The 19,966-nt window shown below is 39.1% G+C and overlaps 1 protein-coding gene and 1 long non-coding RNA gene across 2 annotated transcripts; one reads left to right on the plus strand and one right to left on the minus strand.

The window, feature by feature from the left end:
- Window positions 1–876: 876 nt before the first annotated feature.
- Window positions 877–8,391, minus strand: LOC113468621. The gene is made up of 3 exons (XR_003392303.1): window positions 8,066–8,391; window positions 7,672–7,981; window positions 877–1,185 (listed from the first exon to the last, which is right to left on the minus strand). It is a non-coding gene; the product is annotated as an uncharacterized LOC113468621 (long non-coding RNA).
- A 4,479-nt stretch (window positions 8,392–12,870) lies between these two features.
- On the plus strand, window positions 12,871–15,384 carry LOC103512125 (5-formyltetrahydrofolate cyclo-ligase). The gene is made up of 6 exons (XM_026825690.1): window positions 12,871–13,006; window positions 13,220–13,311; window positions 13,415–13,554; window positions 13,939–13,963; window positions 14,144–14,246; window positions 14,599–15,384. The coding sequence occupies exons 1-6, from the start codon at window positions 12,895–12,897 to the stop codon at window positions 14,823–14,825; spliced, it is 699 nt and encodes a 232-aa protein (XP_026681491.1). The 5' UTR covers window positions 12,871–12,894; the 3' UTR covers window positions 14,826–15,384.
- Window positions 15,385–19,966: the final 4,582 nt, after the last annotated feature.

The raw sequence follows: 19,966 nt of genomic DNA on the forward strand, positions 1-19,966 counted from the left end.
TCACTATTATTTGTTTAATAATATTTTAATTCCTTTCTCGTTTGATGTTCTTCTTGGTATTTACTTACTTATGGAATTCTAAAAAGCACACACACTGTAGTTAGATAAGTGCCTACCTAGATACCTACATACTCACAGTCACTACCTACACTAAACTTTTGAGTAAGTATGTACCTAATATTAGAACGAAAGTTTCCTGGGTAAAGAAACTTTATTTTCCCAAGCTTTACGAGTTAGGTACGAGTTACGAGTTATTTTCTAAAGCTTTACATTCTACTACACCTAGGATTGTATCGACTAGATCTGGTAGGCTAGTTAGAAAGCCTGATAGATTAAATTTGTAAAAAAAACGAGAAGCCATCCGCGAAAGACAAATGAGAAAATTGGATCTCTCCAAGCTACTTCTCCTACAGGGGGATTAATTGTAATGGAAGCAACTTTCCGGAATAATCAAATGTGAAAGCACGTAAGAAGACAAACAAGAGTGACAGCAAACATTCCCCTTCTCGGTCCTGACGTGACGAGAGGGGACTTTTCTGTCTCATCCTGCCAGCATTAAACCGCCATATTAAACTGCCACTTAACATGATACATTACGGTGATACATTACGTCTTGTCTATCAAAATGAAAATACAATCAACTGAGACAGTTCTGTTTAAGTGTTTAATCTTTTAACAAAATACTTGAAATGAGAAAATAATTTATGTATGTATGTATCAAGGATGCCGGGAACGCGCGGACGTCAAGAGCTCCAAGCGCCACCCGGCCTGTATTAACACGAAATAAAGTTTCTTTTGGTATTTTATTTATACCTACATAGATTCACTCACAATAGAGATGGGTGTAGGGCTACTTGGAGCTTGCAGGCATTTTTGGGTAAGCCTTGAACTTGGTCAAACCTCTAGTTAATGGTGTTGGGTCCGTACTAACGGGAGCCATTTGATCATCAAACCTCTAATCCTATACCTAGACCATCGAACAAAATTTATTTCCCGTACCTACTAAAATAGTTTGCAAAAGGTGCATAATAACAAAGGTTACGAAAGAACTTACCGGTTTCTGGGGAAGAACCGAAGCTTTTGACTTCATAGCAAATGATTTCTCTAGATCCACAAGAAAAGACTACATGTGAGTCTAGGAGAGAGCAAATGTAGAGCATTGTTCAGGACGAACAGGCGAAATCCCTGCAACAGAAAATACAACAAGGGTCAGTTGTTAATAGAAAAGAAGGTGCAATAATCCTATACAGTGGACTCCGCACACAGGAATTTCGTCAGAAAAGACACCCAAAGATAAAGTTCAACAAAAAAAGTTTTGAAGTGTTAACCCCATATTATTTCATTCATTGCACAAGGCTCAATGGTTGTGATATTAGCTCAAATATTTCATTTGTGCAATCCACTCTCCAAACATATGTAGATAGGTATTGTAGGTGTATTAGACTAGTGCTTATCTCTGTCTGAATTTCGTTTGCTCTTATCGATAGCCGTGAGTTGTCAATCCATCAATTAGAGTGGCTCGGGTGGTCTCAGGTTGGAGTCTGGCGTATCAGCGTCAGAACAGACTAGACTGATAATAGAACTGATGACGACAACTACATATTTCATAATCTTCGGTTTCATCTGTGACCAAAGCGAGCATCTGTACAGTCTCCAACTCTCCACGGTAGTTTGAGAACTGTAAAGAGACTAGAAATGCAAAATCAGCAATTAGGTATACAGAGAAGGTCGTAAAGAGGTATGTTTGAGGAAATTGACAGGTCCCCTGACGCCAGTGTTTACAGCACAGTAGGGAATGTAGGAATAACTTCTACCCTATTTGACCTTAACCTAACTTCACTTGGCACAAAAGTTGAAGCTCTTTTATGTGCGTTCAGCGTCGTAAAAACTTCGCGGCCTTTCAACTTTATAGGATCGAGAACAGAAGGCAATAGGCAGACCTACAGTGTACCTTGAAATGGGCAACCTGTAGGATTTTCAAAGGGAGAATAAAAGTATAATGGGTATTATTATGTAAAGGCACTTACTCGTAGATGAAAGTTGAGAAAAACTGAGTTTTTACACCATCTGAGATGGTAGCAGAATATGTACATGGTACTTTAGATAGGGCAACTAAAGGTAATTAACAGTGTAGGTATGCTCTCGATCTCAAACGATTGCTTCCGTATTTACAGTTCCTTTGAGAACGCCATAATCTTAACAACGACGAGCGTAAATTGTGATTTTCACGTTTCTCCTCACATATTGTACACATAAGAGTTTACACCTTCAGTTACGTTAGCGGTCGTAAATCCGGTATTTATTCGCGATACCTTAACTTAGGTCCTAGCAGATTTTACGGTTTTCCAGTAGTTGCACATTATTCAGTTAGAGCAATAATAGCATCAAGTACTCGCATGAAAGGCACATTTCCTTCATTAAATTGCCGTGGATAAAGTGTTCACAGGTTGTAATATTGGTCATAAAATAACACGTCAATGTTTAGTGACAATAAAAGGTAAACACTCTTCTCGATTCAGCATTTTAGATGCCTCAGCAGCGGCAGGAGTATAAACATCAGGAAATGTCTCGTGTTGAGATTGCAGCAAAATTAAAACCCCTATCAGGTTCTAAAGCAGCCTTTGAGGCCTCAACTTGAAAGTACTGTGCCCTCAGTAACTACTAAATGCTTGTTATACCAATATTTCCAAATATTGGACCAACATAATACTTAGCAAACAGCAAAATATGTACAATGTACTTAATATACTGTTCACTAAACTATAGCAGATATGTATTAAACGCGATTTTATTTGAATGCAAAAAAATCCACTTGAACAATAACACAACTACACCAGTCAGATATTATAAGGTCATTGAAACATACCCTAGGCTCCGTACTCGTACCCGTATGAATTATAAAACCCTGACGTGATTAGCGGGAAAGTCTGAACTGAACAAGAACAAGGGTACACTGAACTGTACTCGACAAAAAAAACTAGTTTCCACAGACGTCACTTGCTGGTTACCCTGGAGAGTTCATCTGAAGTTATTTTAGGTATGAAACTCTACAATGATAATCATTTTCAACACCAAAGAGTTCCAAGTGGTGTCGAGTATCCATGGGGTGTTAGCTTGGAACAAGTACCTTGGGAATATGTATAAATATTATCTTGGTCCAATGGTCCTTGATAGAATCATTGCCTCCATCCATTGTCTGTCTTCGGCTATATGGGTTCTTGGAATTTCATCACGGAAAGGAAATAGTTTACATTCTTGATCCTACCGGCGCGGCGTACATTATATTATTGAGTTCTTTTAAATTATGTATTATTTTTTATACAATATTTTTCATTCCTTCTCCCTTAGGCTAGACCTGAGGTAGAGCTAGTGTCCGTATGATATGGAGGTAGAAGAGTGCTCCTCAACACTTCCTTCGAAACGGCGTAGTTCTGAAACTTCTGCATCGTTTTTCACACTGGTGAATGTTGCTTGTAGCTTACCAATACCATATTAGTAGCATAAAGATTTTTGGAATACCCAATTGACAGAGAACACTTCTTTTGCGGTCATTTCAACGGTGGTATGACGGAATCTTCGGTCCGCGTGCTGTGGTTTCAACACATTTTCTAATACTAGAGGGCATACTAGTATGTATAGCTACGAGGTTATGGTCATATTTGTGGTTCGCACATTACACACACTTGAAGTATTTCCAGATATTATCATTCAATATAGAACTGCCTATTGTGTACTAGCCTATTGTGGTTACCTACAATACCTAGTTATCTAGAGAACCTTACAGCTTACAGGCTCAGGCTCACCCATGTAGTACCTTTGGTCGGTCCATACTTAATTCTTCAAAGGGTAGAGGTGACTCGCAATCTAAAGGTAGTATGCCTACAGAATTATGAACGACTTAAAAAACCTCAAGATGAGTATTACTGCAAAGACTCCTGCAGTTTGGATTGGGACACCTTCAAGTAAATCATTAACTTCTTTGTAACATGTGGTTGAAAGGAGGAAATGTGGTTCATGAACAATTAAATGGATTTTCCTCTTTGCTTTTCCGCTCCGAGCAACAAGTCATGTGTTTGAAGAGATAATAAATATAGAATTGCACCGTATCACGTAATAACGCACGAGCAAATACACCACAGTACGTAAGATTCTCCAGTTGAAATTGCTATAATCATAATCCTCGGCTAAAAATCAAGAAACACACACGTCAATTTTCGTGCTCAACACTAAACGAAATCAATTAGAGCAATTCACACTTGCTTATAAAAACACTCTTTCTCATAACTTCTCCGTATTTCTGCCAGAGATGCTTTTAAAAATGTAGTCTGTTACATTGTATGTTGTACGATTCATCTGTCTTGACAAGAGGGTTCTTCAATAGGTGTTAGAGATCATATCTTTGACGGTTACTCCAGACAGTAGTGGGCTTCTCACCCATAATGACTTGATTACATTAGATCTAATTTCTAACGCCAAAAGTTCTGACGTTGTCGCGCGATCGAATCAAACTATTCACTATTTAAATGGTTATATTGATATTGCTTTCGATTTTTTTGTCACATGGATAGAGTTGTCTTCCCAAGTCATAAGACTACAAATTGTGTCTAGTCTTTCTCAATATTATTTCTCTTCGTCGCCACTACCTACTCACTATAGTGCGAAATACGATCATGTTCAAGTGAACCCTAGAAACAGCTGATTCCTGGGACCATCTGATTTCTGAAGTTCAATGACCTCTGCTTGAGATCTGAGCACTCACCTTTCTGTAATTTTAATATTACCTTACCTGTCTGTGCCTGAGAAGTTACAATTCCAGCAATTGTTACTTCTAACCTTCTAATGGAAGTGGTGATGATGCTTTTAATCCCATGGAACATAAGTCTCAGAAAAAGGTATTTCAATGACGTTGCAGAGGAAATGAGTAAAAAACGAGAGCTGTACTAAAAGTATTCTGACTTTTATGTCAAAAAACAAAAGCTTAGTGCACTTTATGTCAAATTGTATGCGGGAATACTTGGACAGCTTGAAGCTAGATATGTACCAGTTACCAGTACAAGGTAGAGAAGTTTCCTCATTGACTTTCCCATTAATTGAGTCATTGTTAATCAAGTAATGGTGCTCTTGTGGTTTAATGGGATCCGTTTGTAATTACTAATTAGGTATTTAGGGAATAATGACAAGATAAACCCACGGGAGTAAAGCTCCTCTTGTCCCCAACTTGAGGAGAGAAGTGGTTGAGGCGAAAGCACATGCATAATGCAGTGTAAAGAGATAATGTTTATTTTTCATTAAACAAATTCCTACTAATCGACATACTCGTAGAAGTCCCCTTTGACTTTGAGAGGTAATACTCGAGAAGAATTAGCTCGATGCTTCTCACAATCTCCAGAGAGGGAGGGATTGTCTAGAAAACTAAATACCCATCAACTCCTCCGTGAATTTTCGAATTTTTCATAAAATTATGACGAAAATTAAATGTGAAAATAAAAACTTTTACTTAAGCCTTTCTAATCTTTCTTCGTAGCCCCCGGGAAGAGAAGGGGATAATGGGGAGCTTTCGGAGATTCAAAGGCTTTAGCGAGAATAAGAATTAACAGGAACAGGGGATCCTTGAAGTGTTATCTGAAAATGCCAGTCCCTGGCGTGGGTGAGAACTGGGGATATGTTTCCACATGGTCTCACTCTTTTTTGTTGGAAATCCACAGGAAACGTCGCTTCGTTGGAGATTTTTTTCGAATGGGGGAGTTGTATTTCCTTTGTCACAAAATCCGGATTGACCTTGGCGTTATTCGGGTTACTCTGGAGTGGCAGTTGGTGAGAAAAACTAGGAATGTGGGGGCTATGGGGAGCAGGACCGTCACAATGTATCAAAAGATCCGAAAGAGAAAAATCCCATCTTATGTATTAATTGACGTTGGAGTCTTGAAAATTGATCTACCTCACTTGGACGTCCGTCGTGCGTCACTATGTACCTATCCAAACATCCCGAAGAGAAAAATCCCATCTCATCTATTGACGTTATAGTTTTGTAAATTGATTTGCTTACCCTCACGTCTCACGTTGGCGTTGGGTTAAAGTATTCCAAGATTAGGTATTCCGATTTCTTTTCCAGTCCAACATCATCTCCTGTTGGATCCCCAGCAGGTTCGCTTCAAAGGGTTAACGGATACAACGTTGACGTTACGTCACAGTGAGACAGATTACCATGATAATACAGAGGGCCAAGGTCTCCCCTTTATTTTTTATGTTGCACCCTCTGAGAAACTATCAGGTTCCTTATGTATTTCAATATTTTCAATGTCTCTATGATCTCTTCACAGTGTCGATGCAACAAGTGACGGGTGGGGTAATTGAAGCAGAATGATTCTTTGAGAACTCGGTATCTGGACTATCTGGTTTGAGTGGTTTGTCAACTTGTTCTTCCATTCGACACCTTTGTGGGATCGCGGCCTGTGTGGCGTTGGGTTGTGAGTTTAATATTGCAAGTACCTAGGGTGGCCTGATGAGGGACTTGAAAGCTTGAAACAGTCAGTTTTCAATGAACTACCATACTGGTAAGTCACAATTATACAACCTTGGCGGTGCTTTCGAGGGTGTCCTTTTGTCAATCATTTTACACAGGCTGCTATAACATGCAGATTTTGGGCCGGTGCGGTGGGGGTGGCAATTGTGGCATTAGGTCGGGTTGCCTACATACCGTTCGGCACTGACAAAAATAAACATTAGGTATTTCCTCGGCTCATCCCGATAACATTGTGACATCACTCACATCACTGCTAGTCGCATTTCTCATGGTAAACATACTGCCAGACCCTGTGCATTAATATTAATTATTTCACTTGTTCTAGGAATTGTTGAATTGTTCATTAAGTACTTAAATTTGTGTTGAATTGTTCAATAGTACTCAGTTTTTCGTCTAGGAAGTTTTGATTATCGAGGCAGGTAAGTGGTTATCTAGGTAGGCACCTTTTAACAAACTGGAGGTTGCAAGTATTAATTAGTTATAGGCACCTATTATGATAAAATTACTTATCAATTGATTACTCACCTTTCGACAGCCATAAATTTGTTCAATTTTATTACCTACGTTTTGTCATCTTCTTTATCTTCTTTTGGACGCTCAATTTTTGGAACTATTGCTCATTATGTATTTATAGATGGTGCCGACTGGACAAATCAATTAGGTGTAACGTAAAACCTGTCTAATCTCATTAATAGGATAGGTAGGTAGAGGTATCTCCAACTACTCATACATAGGCATAGGCCCCATATTATGTTTATATATTATCTAATCGGTTGCATGTTGCATTTTTGCTTGGCACTAGACTCAATTGGTTGCCGTTTATACTTTATAATCTCTAGGTAGTTCCTACCTGCCAGTTGTCTGTTTACCTACGTAGGTCTGTAGGTAGGTTTTTTTTTTTTTTTTTTTTTTTTTTTTTTTTTTTTTTTTTTTTTCCTTTTTTTTGGGGGTACACCCTCATTTTTTTTTTTTTATCCCTGCTTATATGGGTACGTACCTATTACCTAGGTAGCTCTTTTTATGTAGGAATTATTTTCAGACAGTGTTACTGTCTTTTACTGCAAGGTTAGATGTTGGATGGAATGTAAGTAGGTGCTACAAAACTTACCTTGGATTGAACACACCTAACTGTGATAAGTTTCACTTACCTTTGCTCACCCTTGCAATCCAAATTTCCAGCTACTAACAGAAACACATGACACATTTAAAAATTATTAAAAAATTATTTAAAATTTTATTTTATTTATCATTCAAAATATACAGATGTATAAAATATTAATTTAAAAGCCCAACATCACTTATCTACAATGTAGATTTTATTTAATAAAAAACCACTTGAAATTTTTCATAAATCTTAAGCAATAAAAGTAGACAATTTTCGAATAAAATAGAATGAATAAATATAAATATTTTCAATAAATAGATTTAATTAAAACAATATTTTCATCACATAAAAAACTCTGCGATTGTAAACAACGTGGTTGCGAAGATCATGGATTAAAACAATTATTAATTTACATCTCGAAGATAACACTCCAAGACTCTGCGATTGTAAACAACGTGGTTGCGAAGATCATGGATTAAAACAATTATTAATTTACATCTCGAAGATAACACTCCAAGACATCAAACAATTTAAAAATACGTGTAACAATTATTGAAATAAACAAAACACTAAAATTTAAAACTTTTAAAACGCGTGTTTCACATTTTGCATTTATTTTCAAAGAAATCCCGAAAAAACACGTGAGTGCGCACCATACTCAGCTGACATTCTCATTCTAGAATCTAGATTTCAAGATTTTCAAACCTTGCACTCTCTCGCTCGCATCCTCGAGAAACCAGGCAAAATGAATACAAACAGAAACACATGGTTCCAGTTGAGGTTATCAGGCCTGAGGTGTCTGTACGCATGCGCGGTCACCAATGCAGCACCATTTTAACAATAGGCTTGTAGCCCTTATTTTGAATAATGAGCACAAAAAGTGTTTTTTTTTTTTTTTTTTTTTTTATTTTTCCTCCCCAAAAAATTTTAAATAGTTCATAGCACGTTGACTTGCAGGTGATGTTAAGAGACTGTGATGATGTTTGTAAGTACGTATGTAAGTAGGTAGACACCTCATAACTTCCAGTAGGTAGGTACCGCGAAGAGGTAGGTAGGTACCTTGACAGTGTGAAGTTAAACGTGATTTTGACAGCATCGACTAATAAAGAACTTGTAATCTATGTAGAACTAGAAACACACTATAACTATAATACCCTATATCCCTATAAACTTGTACATAATGCTTTGGAACACTATTTGTGCATGACTTGTTCTTAATCCAATTAAAATCAATTAACACACCTCCATTGAAATGCTAGCTGCAGTTTTCACCTCTCCTATTTACCTAGTTCTGTAGTTTTGTATTACAATATCACAAACATCAAAATAATACAGGGTGGTAGGGTAATCTCGTGTAGTTTGTGTCGTAGCCTATCCCATAGTATGGCTTTCGTCAGTCTTATCAGATGGACAAGAAGAGACACAATACCTACTTCCCAAAGTTCCCATTTAGGTGCTGGGTCACCACGAGCACACCAGAAGTAAACCTGTTGAAATGTTTGCAATCGAAAAACGAGTACAAAGTTTTGAACGAGTAGAAAGTTTTGTCGATGTTTGGCATCGAACCCGGACCCTTCTGCATCAGTCTTATCAGATGGACAAGAAGAGACACAATACCTACTTCCCAAAGTTCCCATTTAGGTGCTGGGTCAACACGAGAACACCAGAAGTAAACCTGTTGAAATGTTTGCAATCGAAAAACGAGTACAAAGTTTTGAACGAGTAGAAAGTTTTGTCGATGTTTGGCATCGAACCCGGACCCTTCTGCGTGGCAAGTGCACTATCAATGGGCTATCCAAATCCTCCACTTCCTCCCCAATCCCTTTTAACCCTCTTCTTCTCCGTTTTACTACTTGTATGTACTTATGTTCCTTATTCTGCATGACCCTTCTTATATTACAGCATCTTTTCCTTTCCCTTTTCTCATCCTCTTATTTCCTTCTGCTCCCATTTATTACTTCCTACTCTTCCTCCTCCTCCGCTTTATCCTCTCCATCTACTTTCTCTTCCTCTTCTTGCTCCTCCTCCATTTCCCCATCCTCTTTTCTATGTAGTGAGTAACTACTGTGGGGAGATGTTCTCTTCCCTTTCCTATAACTCCTCGTCTTTCTCTTCCTCCTTCTCTACTTCTGCCCTTCTGCGTGGCAAGTGCACTATCAATGGGCTATCTAAATCCTCCACTTCCTCCCCAATCCCTTTTAGCCCTCTTCTTCTCCGTTTTACTACTTGTATGTTCCTTATGTTCCTTATTCTGCATGACCCTTCTTATATTACAGCATCTTTTCCTTTCCCTTTCCTCATCCTCTTATTTCCTTCTGCTCCCATTTATTACTTCCTACTCTTCTTCCTCCTCCGCTTTATCCTCTCCATCTACTTTCTCTTCCTCTTCTTGCTCCTCCTCCATTTCCCCATCCTCCTTTCTATGTAGTGAGTAACTACTGTGGGGAGATGTTCTCTTCCCTTTCCTATAACTCCTCGTCTTTCTCTTCCTCCTTCTCTACTTCTTCATCTTCCTCCTCCTCTTTTATCTCCAATTTCTCATCCTCTTATCCATGTAGTAAGTACTGTTGGGAGCTATTCTCTTCCCTCTCCTTTCCCTCCTCTTCTTTCTCTTCCTCCTCCTTCTCCTCTTTCATCACCACTTTCTCATCCTCCTATCCATGTAGTACTGTAGGGAGCTATTCTCCTCCCTTTCCTCTCGCTCCTTCTCCTCTTTTATCTCCACTTTCTCATCCTCCGATCCATGTAGGCACTTGAGGGAGGTGCTCTCTTTCCTTCTCCAGTGAGCCTGTTATCTCTTACTTGTTGCTGACTTTGTTGTTCCAGGACAGAATCCCAGGAGAATGTTGAAGTAGGAAGAGAAGGGAGGGAGGAAGGGAAAGATTGTGTTAGGATGAGAAAGAGGGAAGGATTGAGGGAGAAAGAGAAGGGAGGGAAAGATTGTGTTAGGATGAGGGAAGGAAGAGATAGGATGAGGGAAGGAAGAGATAGGACTAAATAGAACAAACAAAAAAGACGAGAAACAAGGACAAAGATGCATGAAAGATAGCGTAGGAAGAGAGTGAGAGTGAGAGAGAGAGAAAGAGAGAGAGAGAAAGAGAGAGAGAGAGAGAGAGAGAGAGAGAGAGAGAGAGAGAGAGAGAGAGATTCATCTTCCGCCTCCTCCTCTTTTATCTCCACTTTCTCATCCTCTTATCCATGTAGTAAGTACTGTTGGGAGCTATTCTCATGCCTTTCCTCTCGCTCCTCTTCCTCTTTTATCTCCACTTTCTCATCCTCCATATAGGGACTTGAGGGAGGTGCTCTCTTTCCTTCTCCAGTGAGCCTGTTATCTCTTACTTGTTGCTGACTTTGTTGTTCCAGGACAGAATCCCAGGAGAATGTTCAAGTAGGAAGAGGAGGGAGGGAGGAAGGGAAAGATTGTGTTTGGATGAGGGAAGGAAGAGATAGGACAAAATAGAACAATCAAAAAGACGATCGCCAATCGCCAGCCTAGTTAGCTTAGTTGGTAGTGCGTCTGCCTTGTAAGCGCTAGGCCGCGGGTTCGATTCCCGCCCGGGGCGGATTTTGCGCACCATACTCAGCTGACATTCTCATTCTAGAATCTAGATTTCAAGATTTTCAAACCTTGCACTCTCTCGCTCGCATCCTCGAGAAAACGCACCATACTCAGCTGACATTCTCATTCTAGAATCTAGATTTCAAGATTTTCAAACCTTGCACTCTCTCGCTCGCATCCTCGAGAAACCAGGCAAAATGAATACAAACAGAAACACATGGTTCCAGTTGAGGTTATCAGGCCTGAGGTGTCTGTACGCATGCGCGGTCACCAATGCAGCACCATTTTAACAATAGGCTTGTAGCCCTTATTTTGAATAATGAGCACAAAAAGTGTTTTTTTTTTTTTTTTTTTTTTTTTTTTTTTTTTTTTTTTTTTTTTTTTTTTTTTTTCTCCCAAAAAATTTTATAACAGGTTAGAGGTGGGAAAGAAATGGGTAGACTTTTCCAGTGACATATTTCTTGAACCCCCATTAACCCACAGGAATAGACGTGGTAGGGGAGGTGTTGGATTTTTGAGACAAACAGGGGTTGCGCTTAAGAGGGCTTAAATTCTTCCAGGAATATTCTGAAACATTATCCCCAAGGAATTTGGGGATAATGTCTTGCTGAAATACCTACTTCAATTAAAGTGGACATAGTTTTGGCAATAATGTCTTCTTGGTGCCATTAAACTAATTTGATTTGATTGAATTTTGCAAAATTGCAAATCATACAAACGAATAGGTACATCTCACTTTTTCATGGAACTGGCTAGGTAAGTAGGTAGTTCATAGCACGTTGACTTGCAGGTGATGTTAAGAGACTGTGATGATGTTTGTAAGTACGTATGTAAGTAGGTAGACACCTCATAACTTCCAGTAGGTAGGTACCGCGAAGAGGTAGGTAGGTACCTTGACAGTGTGAAGTTAAACGTGATTTTGACAGCATCGACTAATAAAGAACTTGTAATCCATGTAGAACTAGAAACACACTATAACTATAATACCCTATATCCCTATAAACTTGTACATAATGCTTTGGAACACTATTTGTGCATGACTTGTTCTTAATCCAATTAAAATCAATTAACACACCTCCATTGAAATGCTAGCTGCAGTTTTCACCTCTCCTATTTACCTAGTTCTGTAGTTTTGTATTACAATATCACAAACATCAAAATAATACAGTTAAAATCAATTAACAATTAACATACCTCCATTGAAAATTGAAATGCTAGCTGCAGTTTTCACCTCTCCTATTTACCTAGTTCTGTAGTTTTGTATTACAATATCACAAACATCAAAATAATACACATTCCGAGGTAAGAGACTGTCAGAAAAAAAGTTTCTTTCTCATGGAAAGCACTTGATTCAGATGACTGTTTCGGCCGCCACGGCCGCCACTCACGCTCAGACCATCTGATAGACCTCAGACCGCGGTCTTACATATCCAGGCCTGTGAGACGGTCTTAACGTGTGTGGCGGAAACAACTCGAGACCCAGATCTATCAGACAGTCTGTCTGACAGACCTAGGTTTCAAACAGCAAGTCAGTTAGTACTTAGTAATGATTACTCAGGAATGTGTGTTTTTGCAAATGACAAATTTCATATGAAAAAGTCTATGAAAGAAGGTCTATTTTCCGTGCTGTTTTCGATTACAAAAAGGCTATTTTTCCATAGACCTACTGACAGTATCTCTTTGTATTTCAGGTACGATAAAACCGAGATGACGATGTTGAAACTGCACCGTTATGAGGATTTAGATAATCTGATCAAAAACAAGGAGAACATATTGCAACATTCACAGACAGAGCCTACAGAGGACGCTATGAAAACCGGTGAGAAAAACTGTTGTTGATTCAGACATTTTCTATTCTGAGGAGCTGATTGAGAGGCTGACGAAAAACGCCGACCCCGTCTGAACGCGGAAAAAGGTGAAGGAAGAACCTTTTCTATTCTTTATCTGTTAACTACACTTTCTGAAATACTGTAGAAGTGCCCACCTTTTAAAGTTTTAAACCTAATCCTGGTTCCACCTTTCCATATTCCAGGAGGTCTGGATCTAGTGGTTGTACCGGGGAGGGCGTTCACAGAGACCGGCAAACGTTGTACTGTTAGCTTTTCGTGGCCCTACATAGGCTGCGTGAGAAATCGGGAGGGTCTATGAAATGACGTAATGATAACGTAAGCGGGGAACGCCATTTTTGACAAGCATTCAAGCTTAACACAATTAAAAATTCCTTTTTCTTGGATTCCAGTTCCTCAAACATCCAGTGTACGAGCAGAGCAAACGAATTTCCATCTATGTCGACAGAGACGATGAAATTTCCACACGGAAAATCATCCAGCACATTTGTTCCTCTGGAAAAGAGTGTTTTATTCCGAGGTAAGAGACTGTCAGAAAAAAAAGTTTCTTTCTCATGGAAAGCACTTGATTCAGAGGACTGTTTCGGCCGCCACGGCCGCCACTCACGCTCAGACTGTCTGATAGACCGCGGTCTTACATATCCAGGCCTGTGAGACGGTCTTAACGTGTGTGGCGGAAAAAACTCGAGACCCAGATCTATCAGACAGTCTGTCTGACAGACCTAGGTTTCAAACAGTAAGTCAGTTAGTAATGATTACTCAGGAATGTGTGTTTCTGTGTTTTTGCAAATGACAAATTTCATATGAAAAAGTCTATGACAGAAGGTATATTTTCCGTGCAGTTTTCGATTACAAAAAGGCTATTTTTCCATAGACCTACTGACAGTATCTCTTTGTATTTCAGGTACGATAAAACCGAGATGACGATGCGAATTTTTCGCCAGACTTGGTCAGGCGAGGCCACTCTACGGAGTGTACCAAGTTCGTAGAGTAATGTACACAGGTCATAGAGCTCTCTATACTGTCGGTAGAGCACTCTATGACGGCTATTACCTGTGTACACTAATCTACAAACTTGATAGACTCCGTAGAGGGTGGTCTTGCGAGAATTGGTGCTGCACCGTTATGAGGATTTAGATAATCTGATCAAAAACAAGGAGAACATATTGCAACATTCACAAACAGAGCCTACAGAGGACGCTATGAAAACCGGTGAGAAAAACTGTTGTTGATTCAGACATTTTCTATTCTGAGGTCTGGCTGTTGGGCCTTAAACAGGGAGTAGACCAAGTTAGTCTGGCCGGGGACTTTAAACAGAGTGGATACCAGCCTAAAATTTCCCTTGCTAAAGAAATAGCAAAGGTTTGTCAGCTCAAAGAAATCACCCTAGTTAGAGCTGATTGAGAGGCTGATGAAAAACGCCTACCCCGTCTGTACACGGAAAAAGGTGAAGGAAGAACCTTTTCTATTCTTTATCTATTAACTACACTTTCTGAAATACTGTAGAAGTGCCCACCTTTTAAAGTTTCAAACCTAATCCTGGTTCCACCTTTCCATATTCCAGGAGGTCTGGATCTAGTGGTTGTACCGGGGAGGGCGTTCACAGAGACCGGCAAACGCATGGGTCGCGGTAAAGGTTACTATGACACTTACCTGTCCGAACTGAAAAGGATTAGCCCCCATTGCAAAACCATAGGTCTGGCATTCAGCTGCCAGATGGTGGAAGATCTGCCCATGTCTGATCACGATGTACCTTTGGATTATGTGATCCATCCGTTGTCAACTCCTTGAAGAATCAAACACCGCTAAATCTGTGGAATAAGAGTGCAAGCCTTGTTAGCTTGGAGGGTAGCGTCTGCTACTCTGCTTTGTAAGAGCTAGGTCACGGGTCATTCTAAACAGAAAATTTGTTCTTGGAAAGGCTCTGACACTAGAAGGGTACAGAGATGTCTTGGTTGGTCGTCGGATTGATACTGTACCTATGTTTTTGTGCCTCGCACATTGCATATCTAAAAGACCGATGAAGGCGTGCACTTGTTTATGTGTATGCTCGGATTACTCGGGGTAGTTTGAGACTAGGATTAAAGTTAAACCTAGGTATTGGATTGAGCGATCTAATTATATCTATTCTTAATCCAAAGTTTCCAATAAGTTTCGCTTCAATCTAAAGATTACCTCAAAGTATGGGCCCTGGACATTAGTGTATTTTCAGGCAATCAGATATGTACCTCGTAGGTTGTAGGTATGTACCTAACTTTCTTTTTTGTGTTAAAAAAATAAATGGTTAGGTACTGATTGTGCCTACAGATTTTATTCATTAGAAAGAAGTACCTTTTTAAATTTTGTAAAACTGGATCTTTTTCTTTTCTAATTTAGGTACCGATAGGACTTGAAAGATTTTCAAAAAGGTACGTTAAGGCTAATCCACCTATAACTATATTCAATACGTACCTACCTCTAATGCTCTAATCCACCTAACTATTCAATACATACCTCTAATCCGATAACACGTAACGTCTCTTGTAAATCTCGCCAATCACAATTCCATGAGAGTATGAGATAATCTTATTATACCTACTTACCCATATCCAAAAATCCATTAAGACTTTGTAACAGCAAATATCCATAAAGCCGGCCAGACCATATAAATAATGGGACCAACAATAAAACAAGGGTGCCCACTATCCTGACCTTCGGGAGCCGCAATCCCATGGACATTCTGATATTCAGAGAAGAAAAAAATCAACAAGCATGAACCATGATTAGAGATCCGCACAAGATCGGCTCGCGAGCCACGTTATGTCCATCCCTGGTATAAAACGAGTAGACCTCTACCGCTCTACCTACAAATTGTGAAGAGTATGAGAGGAAAGGGGAAGAAAGTAAAACTGGACACCATTAAGTGAAAAGGCAATTCCCTTTATGGATGGTTCTTTCCCCTTAAAATAAGAATCTATGTAGTTAAAACCCTTAAAAATCGAATCCGGCAAACTCGTATTCACCAAACGAAGTGAAGTGTAAGGGTGTAAGTTTTTACCCGATTTGGAAGTAAGATACTCGAGTATCTTCTTCCTCGTGACATTCTTTGTCGGAATTTGAATGTGATCATCAGGTGCTAATATCTTATAGATAAGTAGGTCCGCTACCAAAGCTATAATATTTATATATTTACTATTCACTATAATTAGATATAACTTTTTCCTTAAATTTATAAATTTAATGTGATATACGCGTAACGAACATAACAGTAATAATCAGAACTCAGCGTCACTTCCGAACCAAACAGATCAATACTACCTAGATGGGTATCAATATTTTTTGCTCCCACAACTTCCAGTAGATATCTGCTAGCAAAAACTTGAACTTCTCTCAATACCTAGTATCTTTGCGGAATCTGCATATGCTATGGGCTATGGTGAGCAATTTGGTTATCTGGTTTCAGATATTATGTATGCCTATTTGAAATGTCATCACCATCAGATGTATCTGGGAATCTGGGTCAAGATAGTTTCCAGTCCGGATATAATGTCTTGAGGTACCTTGTGCCTGAGGTACCTCCTGCCATCACCATTCGGCGAAATCTAAAGCCGCTAAAACAACAACAACAACTTACCTAGGTAATCATAAAGGACAGATTCAAATAATTTGATAGATGCAAATAATTTGCATTGGATGAGTCTTAACTATCCTAGCTTCAAGGGAGATCTTGCCAGCCTTGGTAACTTGGAAGGTAAGCGCGTCTGCCTTGTAAGCGCTAGGCCGCGGGCTCGATTCCCGCGCGGGACGGATTTTATCCTAAACAGATAAGGTTCGTTTTCGGAACGGCTGGCTTTCTTCTATCCTTTCTTTAGTCTCTCTTCACTTTCGGCACGATAAGACCTTAGCTGTTAGGCTGTTACAGTTCCCTCTATCAAACCTCTTGGAAAAAAAAAAAAAAAAAAAAAAATGGTGCGGGGGGGGTTCCACTTTCTCTAGACGCTAGATCTGCTAATAACTTTGGCCTGGCCTAGTGAGGGGGATTTGGACAAATCTGGAGTCCTAAACTTTGTCAGCTTGCATAATGTTTGAGATACATAATAGTACATTACCTATGTATATATTGTATATTTGTATATGCTGTGGTGGACATGTCTTCCTCTATTATCTTGGACTGATAGTCAGCAAACATGTGGACACATTTTTTTTTTTTTTAAGAGGTTTGATAGAGGGAACTGTAACAGCCTAACAGCTAAGGTCTTATCGTCCCGAAAGTGAAGAGAGAATAAAGAAAGGATAGAAGAAAGCTACCCGTTCCTAAAACGAACTTATCTGTTTTGGATAAAATCCGCCCCGGACGGGAATCGAGCCCGCAGCCAGCGCTTACAAGGCAGACGCGCTTACCTTCCAAGTTACCAAGGCTGGCAAGATCTCCCTTGAAGCTAGGATAGTTAAGACTCATCCAATGCAAATTATTTGCATCTATTCTTTATCATTAGTGATTTACCTAAGTAGGTAGGTACCTCAGGACATTACATCCGGACTGGAAACTAGCTTGACCTAGATATATCTGATGGTGATGACATTTCAAATAGGCATACATAATATCTGAAACCAGATAACCAAATTGCTCACCATAGCCCAGATTCACACCATGGCATATGCAGATTCCGCAAAGATACTAGGTATTGAGAGAAGTTCAAGTTTTTGCTTGTAGATATCTACTGGAAGTTGTGGGAGCAAAAAATATTGATACCCAACTAGGTAGTATTAATCTCTTTGATTCGGAACTTACGCGGAGGTCTGATCATTATGTTCGTTACGCGTAGGTACATATATATCACATTTAAGAAAAAAGTTAGAGTGAATAATGGACATGGTAGCTGGACCTACTTAGCTATAAAATATTAGCACCTCATGATCACATTCAAAGTCCGACTAAGAATGTCACGAGGAAGAAGATACTCCAGAATACTTACCAAATCGGGAAAAAACTTACACCTGACTTCGTTTGGTGAATACGAGTTTGCCGGGTTTAACTACATAGATTCTTATTTTAAGGGAAAAGAACCATCCATAAAGGGAATTGCCTTTCCACTTAATGCTGTCCAGTTTTACTTTCTTCCCCTTTCCTTTCATACTCTTCACAATTTGCAATTTGTAGGTAGAGCGGTAGAGGTCTAATCGTTTTATACCAGGGATGGGCATAACGTGGCTCGCGAGCCAATCTTGTGCGGCACTCTAATCATGGATCATCCTTGTTGATTTTTTTCTTCTCTGAATATCAGAATGTCCATGGGATTGCGGCTCCCGAAGGTCAGGATAGTGGACACCCTTGTTTTACACTTTCCTCAAATGTAGTTTCTCGTCTCCTATTCTTTTTCTAGTCTTATTCACATCTGTTTAGAAGTGACTAGAAGCAGAAGTCGCAGTGTTCTTTAGATAGGTTATACAAGGTTGGTCATTCTTTCAAAAAGGAGTTTTTGGCTTTTCAACAATATGTAGGTATATTTTGGGTTGACTTTCAATAATATGCACATTTTGGGTAGGTACATTACTCAGGGGAGTTAAGTAGGAAAAGAAAATATGTATACAGAAAAAACAATAAATAGTAAAACACTCGATTGTTACGGGGGTAGGTACATGAATAAATAGTTTGTTTTTATATTTTAAAATCTACTGATGGATTTGTTGATCCCTTTTTACATACAAAATTAAACTGGTTATTTTTAGATAAATTTAAACAAATGTTTATCACTGAAAGACCATCGGTCAGTTCAGTACTTGGACCAGTAACCGTTATATCATCCTGGGCTGTTGTTTGTACTGTTGTTATCATGTTAAAGCTCAGTATTCCATGTGTTAGTATCAAGTGCACATCGACGCTTGTTTGTGTTTGTTTTGTGCTTGTTAGTTTGAATGGCGGTAAGTAAGTCTTTGAGATTTACATATATTAATTTGAAACTTTGAATTTAATTTTCCTCTGTTTTTCTTTTCCATTACCAATAACTATAAGCAAATATAGGCAAGGTAATGAGAACGTATTGCAATCGGTTCAAATTTTCAAAATCAGGAAATCGGAGGAAATATCAGTGTGAGGATCCGCTGATTCTAAAAAAGTCATTTTACTCTTTTAAGTCTTTTAATTTTCTCTTCTTTTAATTATTCCTCCTTTATTAAGTATTGAGGACGACCAGCCCTGGAGTGGTCCAAGTTTTGAGGATGACAATCCCAACAATCACTGGTTCGTTCGTTCGTGTTAGCAATATCATTTTTTATTTAGTTTACTAATTGGGTTATTGTTATTTTCCTTTGCAGGAGCAACAGAAAACATGTTACATGCATTGAAGAAAGAACTTAGGCAAAAGATTGCCAAGAAAATCAAAGAGTTGCCTCCTGTAAAGAAAATCTCCGAGTCTGATATTGTGAAAGATCGGGTAAGTCCTTTGGTCAAATTCTAAAGGTGCCAGTACACTGTAGACTTTTTCGCTAGACCAATTCTCGCAAGACCACCCTCTACGGAGTCTATCAAGTTTGTAGATTAGTGTACACAGGTAATAGCCGTCATAGAGTGCTCTACCCACAGTATAGAGAGCTCTATGACCTGTGTACATTACTGTACGAACTTGGTACACTCCATAGAGTGGTCTCGCCTGACCAAGTCTAGCGGAAAAGTCTACAGTGTATACCAATTGACACCTTAAAACAGTTGGGGATAACATGGGATCTCTAGGAGCGGCGGCGATAGCACTAGAATGCACCAAATAAGTCATATCAGTTGACAGATACATTTTCTCGTTAGAATTTCATTAATGCCCGATCTTACCACTGAGAGTTTTCAGTTAAGCCAGAGTTTAAGAAATACTGATGAACTTGTCTAGATCAAATGGGTGCCGTCAAAGAAAACAATTGACATTGTGTTAACTCTCAGTGTGCTAAGATCGGTAAAAAGTGTT

This window comes from Diaphorina citri, unplaced genomic scaffold, assembly GCF_000475195.1.
Source record: "Diaphorina citri unplaced genomic scaffold, Diaci psyllid genome assembly version 1.1 scaffold794, whole genome shotgun sequence".
In the NCBI taxonomy this organism is placed as follows: domain Eukaryota; kingdom Metazoa; phylum Arthropoda; class Insecta; order Hemiptera; family Psyllidae; genus Diaphorina; species Diaphorina citri.